The 13,688-nt window shown below is 41.3% G+C and overlaps 1 protein-coding gene across 1 annotated transcript in view; it reads left to right on the top strand.

Annotated features, from left to right (window-relative positions):
- The window catches only part of LOC110051008 (protein mono-ADP-ribosyltransferase PARP14-like), a 90,750-nt gene that overhangs the window by 15,403 nt on the left and 61,659 nt on the right, over positions 1-13,688 (top strand). Inside the window, exons 8-9 of the mRNA XM_089297663.1 lie at positions 603-684; positions 3,231-3,310. Of these exons, the coding sequence (XP_089153789.1) occupies positions 603-684; positions 3,231-3,310 (162 nt within the window). The remainder of the gene's footprint in view (positions 1-602; positions 685-3,230; positions 3,311-13,688) is intronic.

Genomic DNA, 13,688 nt, shown 5'->3' with positions numbered 1-13,688 from the left:
GACATGCTTTTAGGATTTAATCAATTCCCAGTTGTGTCAATTTAAACGACAAAGTAATTTTGAGCAAATTATTCCGCAGCCGCGAATTAGAGCTCTGTTAATGTGCAAAGGCTTGAAAGTCCCAACAAAGGGATAGAAAATCAGAAGGAAAAAAGTTCCATTTGGTTCCTTCCACATAACAAGTATTGCAAATAGTACAAGTCAGGTGACGATAATTTCTAGATCCCAGCTGAGTCCGCATAAAATTCCTTATATCGATCACGTTAGCTATAGTGAACGTATAAACAAATGCTGTTCGAAAATGCGCAAAAACTTAAAATTATGACCATAACACTACAGAATAGGCCGTTTTGATTTCCCCGTTGACGTTCCACTTATGCCTTTCGATGTTGGGAAATGATGAAATGCAAACTAGTGTCAGATGAATAGCTCTCCGTCAACGTGGCTCAGGGTTGCAGGTATGCACAATGCATAGCGAATGAAGTTTCCCAGCACTTGTGACCAGGATTGTGCATCATAATAGCCAAAACTGTAATCCATGCAGTTTTTCAAATAAGAAACAACGGATGGTAGATTCACTTTCCCATTATTTTTTCTTTCAGCCTTATCAAAATCAGGTGTCTGAGTTTCGCGCGACCTACACTGATACCGGTGGACAATCTGAGAGCAGTTTCTTGTCAGAAGGTAAGGATGACTCAGTTTTCAGCTGGAAAGGTCTACTCCTTTCAGTTTTGCAAAAACTGGAAACTAGTGGCATACTTGATGACAAGGGCTTGTTAGCCCTGGTGATACGTGTCCAGTTTGTTCAGTAATTATTCAAGTGATGAATAAAATTGGAGGCTGCGAAGTGGAAGTCCTATTTGTTTAATCACGAGCCTGAGTAAGAGGCCTAGTCCACTCTAGTTAAATAACGACATAATCGCTAATTATAATTTAGCTAATGTGAACATCGACAAAAAGACATAAGGCTAGGTAAAAAGAAGACTTTTATAATGCCAGAAGAAAAGAGTGGATGCGTTCAACAAGACGCTAGCAGAGCCCATCGCCGGTACCACAACCTCGGCAGAGGTCTTTATGTGGATGATTGAGAATATTATTTCAAGTAAACGGGATTAACATTCCTGATCACACTTGGCAGTCACCATCATTTTGAAAATAGTGCTGCTGGCGCACTGTGTTCGACAATTCTTGCACCGCTCAGATTGATTCTCTGTTACGTTGTTATGTTGACCGTGTTCACACTTGTTTAAACAGAAACTTAACGTCATAACAAACATAGACATAACAGCATCAGGAAGAAATCAGTTTTTTCCTTATGCCGTTATGCACTTATCAATGTTAACCCGCAGGTTTACGGCGGGGGGGGGGGGGGGGGGGGGGCGGGGAATGCGGGCTAGACTCAGGGATTTGATGCCTAGGGCGATCAATGATTTTCTAGTGTTCTTTTATCTGTTTTATGTAGTAGTATTTGGTTATTTTACGCATGTCTAAGGCCTAAGGTGGCGCTTGTTTGATGCTGGTACTTTTGATTGACGTCTGTTTCCCCATCCTGGGAATTTGATCGAAAATTTGTAAATTTTGTCAAATCCCCACTCCCTGCCCGTTTCCCCCCACCCCCAATCGGGATTTACATTGGTGGGTGCGTTATGTTCATGTTGCTATGCGCCATATTTCGCATTGTTGTTTAGTTCCCGCCATTAGCTCGCGTAGCATGACGCATTGTGCACGTTGTCCTTTAGGTTGCTTCATTGTTTCGCTTCGTATGCACGCTGTTGTTTAGTTAGCCTCATTGTCACACGGTTCACGCATAATTAGCTTGGAACCTTTGTTACCGCTTTTGCCTGCTTCGTTTGTATTGTATTTGTTTCTTGTCTTCGGTCAATAAACGTGTTCTCTCTTGCTCGGAGTTTCGGTTGAACTTACTGGCGATGTTGCTATTATGTCGTTATGTTAGGATATTCACACTGCAAACATTAGGACATATGTCCTGCTTATATCGTTATGCGTATGCCGTTATGTTGTTATTTAGCAAGTGTGAACCAGGCCTAACCTGTCCTAACCTCGTTTCCAGGGTTTCACTTCTTCCTGTCCCCTGAAGAGAGAGAGCCTGGGAATGAGTTGAACCTGTTCCAGTCTCTCGGTCAGTGGAGGCGATCGAAAAATGGGGCGAGTACAACGAGTGGGGTCTGCTCGTTACTCTTTCCCTCCCAAGCTACTTTCGATCGCCAGTATCTGAGAGCCTGGAACAGCTAGCCGTAATATGATTACCAACCCAATAAGACGACCAAGTCCTGTTACCAGTTAATCGTACACGTAACTATAACAACGTTTGAGAAAGATAGGTCGAGAAGTTTTTCTCTTTAGTCAATAAAAGTACTTGAATTGTCTTCGACATCCCTGGAGAAGGAACATTCAAGTGGAACAGTCCGATAGTAGCAGGCGCAAACAAACTCCTACTGTCCCAAAACAACGTGCACAATACATAAATACTCAAATTAATCGTATCTATAACAAAATTCTCGATCGTGATTGGTTCTACGCGCACCTATTTGTCACGTAATCGGCGCGCGATGACGTTGGTGTCCAATTACAGGTATCCAATTTGAACTTTTTGTAATTGGATACCCACGTGATTCGCACGTCAATTTACGCGCATCAATGGCTTCTTACGCAATGTTTCCTACAGTTTTCAAAACTTATGTAAAGCGCCACGGATGTGTACGCTCAAAAGAAGTTTGTAAAAGACATTTTGAATTCCGAAATTTGTCAATTATAGATACGATTAATTATTAATTGGATCTTGTGTCGTATAATTCAGAGAGAAACCGTGCTCGTAATTTCAAATCGGCCTCGCGCTTCGCGTTCGTCCGATTTTGAAATTACTTGCGCGATTACTCCCTGAATTGTACTCCACTCGGTCCAGTTACTCTTACTAATAAGCAATCAAATTTGGGAATTTTGTTATAGGTATGATAATAGTCGCTGTAGCATAACCCGAACGTTTGGTAAACATGCTAGAATTTATATTATAGAACAATATCTCTTCTTTGAATGATATTTGAAACTCACGTTTTTCCAGCCAACTTTTCCAGCCAACTTTCAAATCTAAGTCTGATAGACCGAAAATCACTGAAAATGGAGACATTGAAACAAAATATGATGTTTTGTCGTGTTATGATTACTTAAGTGAAGTGAACCTGTTTTTTTGTTAACTTTCATTTGTGGTATAGGGAATTCGTCCAAAGACCAAGCCCTCGAAATGCCACCAGTGGCTGTTGTAGAAATCAACCCCGCCAAGGGTCTTCCAGAGGTGATATATTTTTAACCACTTTTACATGTATGATTTCACTGATTGCCTATCTCAGACAAGTTGCTGACCAGAAACGTATCTCACGAATAGCGTGCTAGCAGACCTTCTTTGCGGTCGTCACGCAATCTTCCCCCCCCCCCCCCCCCCCCACGAACGTCTATTGTGGCCAAGGGCACATTCCTTTCCCTTTGTTTGCTCGCGTCCCGATCAAGGCTGCGGACTTTGGACCTCGATAAATTTTGCAAGACGCAGTCAACGGATACCAGCGTGGCCTCTCAACCCCCGGGGGGGGGGGGGTACTCCCAGAAAAATTGGGTGGGTGTGTGCGGCCCACTTCCCAAAACCCTTACCCCTATTTATGACCAAAATCTGCGATTTTCCCTACCCTATTTATAACCTGACCAAAAATTGGATACCCTATTCATGACCTGACCCTAAATCAAAATCCTGTATCAAACCCGCGTCATAATTAGTTCCCTAGTTTAGACCAATGTTAAATTACCGTAAACATTATTTGTGAGGGGTTTTTGCTGATTTTCTTTTCGATAATGATGAAAAAGTGGCTTCTTAAAAACATACCCAATTCAAGACTAGAGTGCTAAAACCATGACCCTATTTAAGACCAGGCCAAAATCGATACCCTATTTATGACCAAAACGGCTGAAAACCCCTACCCAGACCAGAGAAGAGTCGGTCAGCGAAGTGAGCTGCCGAAAATAAGAGTCCGCACCGACACTATTGTTTTCTGAATACAGCTTGTTCGACCATGAACGAAACATTCTGTGCAGCATTCTGATTGGTTAAGAATGACAGGTCCTATTATTATGACAAAAACCAGCGCTAACTTGCGATACACAAACATGGTGTCTGGGAATCGAAATGTAGCATTTGTTGGGTCGAAAACCGAAAACTTTCGATCGAAGCAAATAATCTGGTCGATCTAAAACACAGTGACCAGGAAAAAGCAGTAGCCGTTCATTGCGTTTTTTTTATCTCGTTAAAGAGCCTGAACATTATTGCTATCCGTATGAAGCGTACGTTTGCTTCATGCAGCATCTCCAACATCGTAAGATTTTACGATCGCAAAGATAAGCATAACCGTAGGCGCTCATGCTGATCATATGTTTCAACTAAACTATTATTTTGTCAGCAGACCATAAACCAGTAACATTTGCAATACAAAGAATCTCGATGTTTTGTGATATAATCACTTGCTTTTGGATTTGGATTAATTCTCAGTTGATACAAATGGCTTCCTTGACTAGAGCTTGATCTGTCAACTTAAATGGCAAAGTAATTTTGAGCAAATTAATCCGCAGCCGTGAATTAGAGCTCTTGAATGACTCGATCAAGGTACAGAAGCTAGCAAAAAGAGCCATTTAGTTCTTTCGATAAAACAATCATTGCAAATATTGACATTTACATAAGTCTGGTGCCGATAATTCCTAGATACTAGCATAAAATCCGTGATAAATTACCTTAAATATAGCGATAATGTGGAGAAATGAACGAGGAATGCGCAAAAACTTGAAATCATGAATGTGATACAAGGGCTTAAAATAGGGTTAGCAAATCCCGCCACCCTGTCCTTAGCGATATATATCTTGAAAGCATCCAATCCAGTCACCACGTTTCTCAGGAAATTTACTCTGCCACTTTTTTACACCACTCGGGACAATAGGGGTATGATTATTGAACAATTGGTAATAATTTTTGCAGCGTGCTTCAGCCAGATTAATTAGAGTTTGATTTGAAAGAATGGATGGGGAGGTCGAAGAAAGATCAGCTGCAGGTATAAAAGTTTGAGTTGCTCTCCTTTTCAACTCAGATGGAATGGGACATCGAGCTTTCCCAAGCTAACCTGTTACAACAGACTTTTTCAGTTGCCAGGGTCACTGCTTAAGCTAAACAACAATAAATTTAAGTTTATTGGTAAATTTCTACAGGATGGAAGCGGCCATTTTGAATTCCATTGTTTCAAGTAACTATCATGGGATGCTCACGGGGCAGATTAGTATGTATTTGCCTCCTGAGCATCCCATAATAGCTATTTGAAACAATGGAATTCAAAATGGCCGCCGTATAGGTGAAAAAGTCTAAGAAAAGATAAGAGATAAGATAACTTTATTTAGGGACCGTTCATTTTTTATGAGGGAGGGGGGGCTGGTGGGATTTGGGAAGCACCATTTAAAAATCGCATGACCCCCCCTCAGCTTACCAATATTTTCACATGGCCCCCCCTTATAGCGGACATTTTTTGGGATGACCCCCCCCCAAAAAAAAAATTGAACAAACAATATTTAGATTTCAACTATTTTAATATTTCTCTTTTATCCCCCTACTTCACGTTATTGTGCTCACTATGAAGACAATATTTACAATCTCTATACGACAGAGAGCTGTTGTTTAAAAAACAAATCAAAAGAAAGAGAAGTCAATTTCGGATCTCCTAGTTATGGCTCGCCCTGAGCGTGTGGCATTTGGCCTCTAATTGGCATCTTCCTCATCTGAATTGATGAATGCAAGAATGACGTCACTTGAGTCATCTTCTCCCCCAGAGTCAATGGCATCACTGTCATACTCATCAGTGTCACTTTCATCCGTTTCACTGCTGTCAGCACTTGCCCTGTTGTCATTTTGTGTCAATGTCCTGGCATTTCTCAGTGTTGGTCGGCCAGCTCTGAGAGGACTCTTCTGCTGCAAGCATGAATGTCTTACAATTGCCTTTACTTTCTCACTCTTGCTGCTTTTCAAATGCTGCTTCAGCCCGTGGTGGTTTGAGTACTTGTTTAGTTCTGGAACACGTAGCTTTTTAAACTTGGTTAGATCTTCGCACAACTCAGTCCAAGGATAATCCTCCTCCCTACTTAACCTTGCCTTTTCTTCTGCTCTCTTTTTCCTTTTAAATTCCAGCACTTCAAGATGCTGAAGATAATCCACCACAAACTTCGATTTGACAATAAACTTATCTGCAAATAGAGCAACGCTCTCTGGGTCAGATAAAACCAGCCTGCCACTTCCATGCTCTTTCTTCTTTATATTGTTAATCCAATCGGGGAAAGAGCGCATTACTACATGAGCATCATGAAAGAGGCTCATTCCAAAATGCGCAATAATGGCGAAAGCGACGAGTCGTTTAAGAAAAGGTTTACAGCTGAACGATCCAGGCAGTTTGACATCTTACAAGCAAAAGAAGCAATTTTTCTAGGTGCGGATGGCTGTTCAGAAGGGCGAGTGAGTTTTCCATGCAAGGGTACCAGTTGAAGCCCAGTGATGGAAGAAAACTGAACTTCTCCATCAAAGAGCACAGAGCAATGGTGGAAAAGTTGAACGTCATATTGAAAGATGTAAAGGAACACGATTCCACACTCTTTCAGTCCAATGGGCTTGCTTTAAAGCAGGGCGAAGAATTTGCCCACAGTTTTAATGTAAAACAGATCAAATGTACAGAAGCTAAGTTGACGAAGGTCACGCAGGACATGGAAGCACTAGAAAATAAGAAGAGCAATAATAACAGCATATTCAAAGGCATACTCAAACAGCACATCAACAAAAGGAGAAGGAAAAAAGAAAACCGCAGAAAGTCAAATGAAAGAAAGAGGAAGCGGACTGAAAACAACGTCCAACGAGTTTATGGAATCTGTGTTGGAAACCCGCTAGGAAATGATCATCCACAATGCCTTGTGTACCCTCCTAGAACGGCCGTCCCGGTAGAGTGTCTTAAAGTTGAGGATGTTGCCACGTCGATATTTAGAAGAGATGGGCCATACATCGCACAGCTCTTGGAAGGGAATTATTTCAACAATGCTGCAAGAAGCAGAATCACCACCAACCTTGAGCGGGAAGTCAGAGATTATGTTTACACCTTCATGTACCCTGAAGAGTACACTCTGACGGAAAGCATTGCTGCTTCTTGCAGCATTGGTGAAAGAGACTCCCATAGCAGCACAAGCGGCGACGAAGAACTCGACGACAGCGGAGATGAAGATGAGTGCCAGTGAAAGTTGCATTCGAAAATAACAGTCTTAAATTTTCAGTAGCTACAAATGCTTTTTCTCGCCAAACGTTTTTTTAAAGCAGAAGGAAAGTTTGTAATAAATTTGTATCCTGCCTTCTATGTTTATTCTATAGCAATTTTTTTGATATTCAAACATTATGCCATTTTAAAGTTTTACTAAAATATTTCACGTGACCCCCCCTTTTTCCCTTATTTTTTTGGGATGGCCCCCCCTCGAAAGCCATTTTTTTTCGCATGGCCCCCCCCAAATCCCACCAGCCCCCCCTACCTTATAAAAAATGAACGGTCCCTAAATTAAAAGGATAATTTTAGATTTACATGGTGTAATTACTGATTGAGGCAAGGTAGTTCTTTTTGAATATGGATAGCTTCCTTTATCTTGAGTTGAAAGCTGATAGTGGCGTGATCTAAAATATGAAAGCAGTCTATTGAACACAATGAGCGACAACGTTCAGAATTCTGAAGATGTTTGAAGATGTGAGAGGCCCTATCAACGGCTAAGTGCTCACGTACGCGTGTGGAAAAATGTCGGGAGGTTTCGCCCACATAACAGGCATTACAGCCCGCACATGTAAACTTATAAACCACACGTGAACGAAGCCCGCCGGGGATAGGGTCTTTCACACCAAAAAGGTTACCTATCTTAAAGGAAGAAAAAACTAATTTGATGTCTAAATCATTACAATAGCGCTTGATTAAGTGTCGAATCTTCTTCTGAGTGATGACAGAAAAATGGCCTATGTACGGCAGCTTAAAGTAAAACGTGGACGAGGTGGTAAGGGGGTAGCCCCGGGGACAATGATTGCTATGGGTCCCAGTGATGTAACGGTTAACCACTTTTTCAATTAAATGGGCATGGAAAAGGTTCTTTTTGAGAATTTCAGTAAGCTTGGTTATATCCTCGTGTAACCCCAACCAAGTGTTGTTGATCTCGTAGACCCTGTCAACAAGAGTCCTAATGAGACCTACTTTGTATGAGTACGAGGTGAAGCTAAAATAATTAGTTAATAACCCAGTAAAGGTTTTCTTACGGTAAACCCTAGTTAGGAAGGAATTACTGTCACTATTATCAATAAGAACATCTAGAAATTTACACCTTTTCACGTTCTGTTGTTACTATTTGTCTCAATTAGCATTTTTGTCTACTTATTATTCAACTTGCTTTGTAATCATTCATTCAACTGAAGATGACAGAAGTTCTGTCGAAACATGTCTTTTAAACGTAAAAAATTGGTCGTTTTCCTTACAATCTTTACGTGTCTGCTGCTATCTAGACCTTTTGGAAACATCATTAATTTTTATTATTGTTAGGCAGATAGGTAGATAGTCCAGTAACTCTGTTGACTGATGGAAAAACCGTGTATAAGGGACCGTTCATTTTTTATAAGGTAGGGGGGGCTGGTGGGATTTGGGGGGGGGGCCATGCGAAAAAAAATGGCTTTCGAGGGGGGGCCATCCCAAAAAAATAAGGGAAAAAGGGGGGGTCACGTGAAATATTTTAGTAAAACTTTAAAATGGCATAATGTTTGAATATCAAAAAAATTGCTATAGAATAAACATAGAAGGCAGGATACAAATTTATTACAAACTTTCCTTCTGCTTTAAAAAAACGTTTGGCGAGAAAAAGCATTTGTAGCTACTGAAAATTTAAGACTGTTATTTTCGAATGCAACTTTCACTGGCACTCATCTTCATCTCCGCTGTCGTCGAGTTCTTCGTCGCCGCTTGTGCTGCTATGGGAGTCTCTTTCACCAATGCTGCAAGAAGCAGCAATGCTTTCCGTCAGAGTGTACTCTTCAGGGTACATGAAGGTGTAAACATAATCTCTGACTTCCCGCTCAAGGTTGGTGGTGATTCTGCTTCTTGCAGCATTGTTGAAATAATTCCCTTCCAAGAGCTGTGCGATGTATGGCCCATCTCTTCTAAATATCGACGTGGCAACATCCTCAACTTTAAGACACTCTACCGGGACGGCCGTTCTAGGAGGGTACACAAGGCATTGTGGAAGATCATTTCCTAGCGGGTTTCCAACACAGATTCCATAAACTCGTTGGACGTTGTTTTCAGTCCGCTTCCTCTTTCTTTCATTTGACTTTCTGCGGTTTTCTTTTTTCCTTCTCCTTTTGTTGATGTGCTGTTTGAGTATGCCTTTGAATATGCTGTTATTATTGCTCTTCTTATTTTCTAGTGCTTCCATGTCCTGCGTGACCTTCGTCAACTTAGCTTCTGTACATTTGATCTGTTTTACATTAAAACTGTGGGCAAATTCTTCGCCCTGCTTTAAAGCAAGCCCATTGGACTGAAAGAGTGTGGAATCGTGTTCCTTTACATCTTTCAATATGACGTTCAACTTTTCCACCATTGCTCTGTGCTCTTTGATGGAGAAGTTCAGTTTTCTTCCATCACTGGGCTTCAACTGGTACCCTTGCATGGAAAACTCACTCGCCCTTCTGAACAGCCATCCGCACCTAGAAAAATTGCTTCTTTTGCTTGTAAGATGTCAAACTGCCTGGATCGTTCAGCTGTAAACCTTTTCTTAAACGACTCGTCGCTTTCGCCATTATTGCGCATTTTGGAATGAGCCTCTTTCATGATGCTCATGTAGTAATGCGCTCTTTCCCCGATTGGATTAACAATATAAAGAAGAAAGAGCATGGAAGTGGCAGGCTGGTTTTATCTGACCCAGAGAGCGTTGCTCTATTTGCAGATAAGTTTATTGTCAAATCGAAGTTTGTGGTGGATTATCTTCAGCATCTTGAAGTGCTGGAATTTAAAAGGAAAAAGAGAGCAGAAGAAAAGGCAAGGTTAAGTAGGGAGGAGGATTATCCTTGGACTGAGTTGTGCGAAGATCTAACCAAGTTTAAAAAGCTACGTGTTCCAGAACTAAACAAGTACTCAAACCACCACGGGCTGAAGCAGCATTTGAAAAGCAGCAAGAGTGAGAAAGTAAAGGCAATTGTAAGACATTCATGCTTGCAGCAGAAGAGTCCTCTCAGAGCTGGCCGACCAACACTGAGAAATGCCAGGACATTGACACAAAATGACAACAGGGCAAGTGCTGACAGCAGTGAAACGGATGAAAGTGACACTGATGAGTATGACAGTGATGCCATTGACTCTGGGGGAGAAGATGACTCAAGTGACGTCATTCTTGCATTCATCAATTCAGATGAGGAAGATGCCAATTAGAGGCCAAATGCCACACGCTCAGGGCGAGCCATAACTAGGAGATCCGAAATTGACTTCTCTTTCTTTTGATTTGTTTTTTAAACAACAGCTCTCTGTCGTATAGAGATTGTAAATATTGTCTTCATAGTGAGCACAATAACGTGAAGTAGGGGGATAAAAGAGAAATATTAAAATAGTTGAAATCTAAATATTGTTTGTTCAATTTTTTTTTTTGGGGGGGGGTCATCCCAAAAAATGTCCGCTATAAGGGGGGGCCATGTGAAAATATTGGTAAGCTGAGGGGGGGTCATGCGATTTTTAAATGGTGCTTCCCAAATCCCACCAGCCCCCCCTCCCTCATAAAAAATGAACGGTCCCTTACACCTTTTCACGTTCTGTTGTTACTATTTGTCTCAATTAGCATTTTTGTCTACTTATTATTCAACTTGCTTTGTAATCATTCATTCAACTGAAGATGACAGAAGTTCTGTCGAAACATGTCTTTTAAACTTAAAAAATTGGTCGTTTTCCTTAAAATCAATAAAATTAAAAAAAAAATCTGCTTTTCATGGAGGCCGTGTCTAAAAATTACTTGAAATTAAGATATTACTTTAAACTGTGGCGACTTAATTTAGATTTGAAATCGGCCAATGAAGATGCTTGTCTTAGGTCTATAGGTAAGTTGTTCCACAACTGAGCTCCGCTGTACGAAAAACTTCTGTTAAGATAATCAGTTCGAGGTTTGAAAGGACTAATTTGTTTTCGGTATTCCTTAAACGATAAGCATTTACGTTGTCACGATATCAGATAATCAGGTGTCATACCATTTAATGTTTGATACATTAGTATAGACTTCTGTTCCAGTCTTTGATAGTAGAGTCTTCGCCACCCTAGTGCCCGGAACAGATCATCCAATTACTATCATAGCTCGCAGACATTAGGGTGCGAGCTGCGTGATTTTGAAACCTTTGCAGTTTTTCAGAATGTACACGGATGATACCTGCCGGATGCTCGCCAGCACTCAGACATTGAGCAAATAAATTATCGCCTTAATCACGACCTGAGTAGTGTGTACGAATGGCTGTCTGCTAACAAGCTTACCCTAAATATGACAAAAACTGAGTTTATGCTTATTGCATCAAGGCAGAAGTTATCACAATTTATGGAAAGTCCCTCTCTTACAATAAACGAGAATGCAGTAGAACAAGTAACCTCGATCCGCTAAATCCCTTGGAGTTTATGTCGCTCAAAATATAAACTGGGAGTGTCATATTGAAAATATCTCTAAGGGAAGTGGTCAAAACTATTATACATATAAGGGACCCACTAGAATAACTTGAGACTACTGTCTCTTTCTATAGCCCCCTACCCTTATCCAGATACCAACGGTTTCTTTTATAGCCCCTCCCCCCCTCATCCCTTAACCTATGGTCTCTTGCTTAACCCCCCCCCCCCCCCCCTTACTACACACACAAAAACAAACACACACAGAGAAACAGTGTGCCGGGTTGCGTACACTATGGTCCCATTATTGTTCCTTTAATCGACCTTACAATATACAATCATCTCTGGTTTGCATACCGATAACAATTAGAAATAAACCTTGTGGATGTTTGAAAACAAGTTCAACAATCATGTTAAAGATTTTTTTAATGAAGAAACACAAAAAATCACCTCATTGTTTTGCGCTCAAGTACATGGTGTCCCTTTAATGAATGCCTGCCTACGCGAAGCGCATTAACTCTGAACATAAACATAAACTGTGGACTACCGTAATAGTGATTAACCAGCTTTCATATTGCTAAAAACTATCAACGCACAAACCACAGAATTGAGTGGCACTCTCTTCAATGCGTAACCTAGGGTAGCTAGGAAACTTTCTGTAACCGTTTTGTCTGTAGAGCTAAGACGCTAGCCTACTAACTTTCAAAAGCACTTCTGAACAAGTTTAAGAGCTTTAATGACGCTAAAATCTCCAAAAAAGTGAAAAATTATTCCCGCAAAAGTCGCTGGTTCACAAATCAGGCGCAAGTAAATGCATATTTCACGGATCATGGAAAAAATCAAAAACCAGTTTCCCGAGGACGAAAAAGTGTAGATAATATATTTTCACGAATAACGGAAAAATAGGGGATATAGGGGACCCTCTGTCAACAATTACTGATAATTACAATTTATTCGCCACGTAAAAGTAAGTTTACGCGCAAGTCTATTGACTGTTTTGGGTGTTGTATTTGCTACTAGTGTTCGGCTTGACTCAGGCAAGACCATGGTTTTGATCCTCCATGTGGATCTCATCAGTTGCCGGTATTTCTCTGTACGTCTGAAGTTTGAGCCTTGCACGACTTCTACGGTTCGTGACATTTGTACATTTGTCGTTCTCTGTTCGGTCCCTCGCCCTTTTTGTTGCTTCACTTGTATCTATGAAGGGATCTTCATGATGTGTTACAAGGAGAAATTTTAAGTAGAGTTGAGCCGTGACTTTTTAGAGGTCATAGGTCTGCATGAGTTCTGATGTTATCTGCATAGTTTGACGCCTCTGTAATTTGTCATGTGTCTGTGCGTTTTTTGGGCTCATTTCTATTGCAAGATATGTTTTTATGTTTTATGTTGAACTAAGCCGAACAATGACATACAACACGCAAAACAGTCAATACCCTGGTCCCTGAGGTTTTTCTTGATTATTCTCTCTTCTTGATTTTCTCCACATGAGAGAGCAGTAAGAGAGCCTGAGAGAGCCACGAAGTAGCCTGCGAGCAGGCTCAGTTGGAGCACAAGTGCGCGCGGCGTAGCCTAGTCTCCTTCGCAGCCGTTATTAGGGTCGTCACGCAACGCTTCTCCCCCACTGGTGGGGGAGAAGCGTTGCGTGACGACCCTAATAACGGCTGTAGGCGTAGCCGCGAGCGCGAAATCGAGCGGTGAAGCCGCGAGACGAGTAGCCTGCGAACAGCGGCTCCCAGTGAGCCCGAACGGAGCGAGGGAGCCTGTAGACATTCTGCTGTTCTAGATACCAGCTCCTGGTATCATGATGTGATTGGTTAAATCGCTGATTGTTGACATCTTTGAGATGAATATTTGACAGATCTTTGTAAAATTGTACGACTCCAACGGTTCGTTACAATAGTGCATTTGCCGTTCTCTTTTAAGTTTCGGTCTCTCGACCTCTCGTTATTTCATAAGTGATTCTGAAGG

This window comes from Orbicella faveolata, unplaced genomic scaffold (genome assembly GCF_042242905.1).
Source record: "Orbicella faveolata isolate gen_17 unplaced genomic scaffold, um_ofav_v1 contig_3, whole genome shotgun sequence".
Taxonomy (NCBI): Eukaryota; Metazoa; Cnidaria; class Anthozoa; order Scleractinia; family Merulinidae; genus Orbicella; species Orbicella faveolata.
This window is presented reverse-complemented; position numbering and strand designations above follow the sequence as displayed.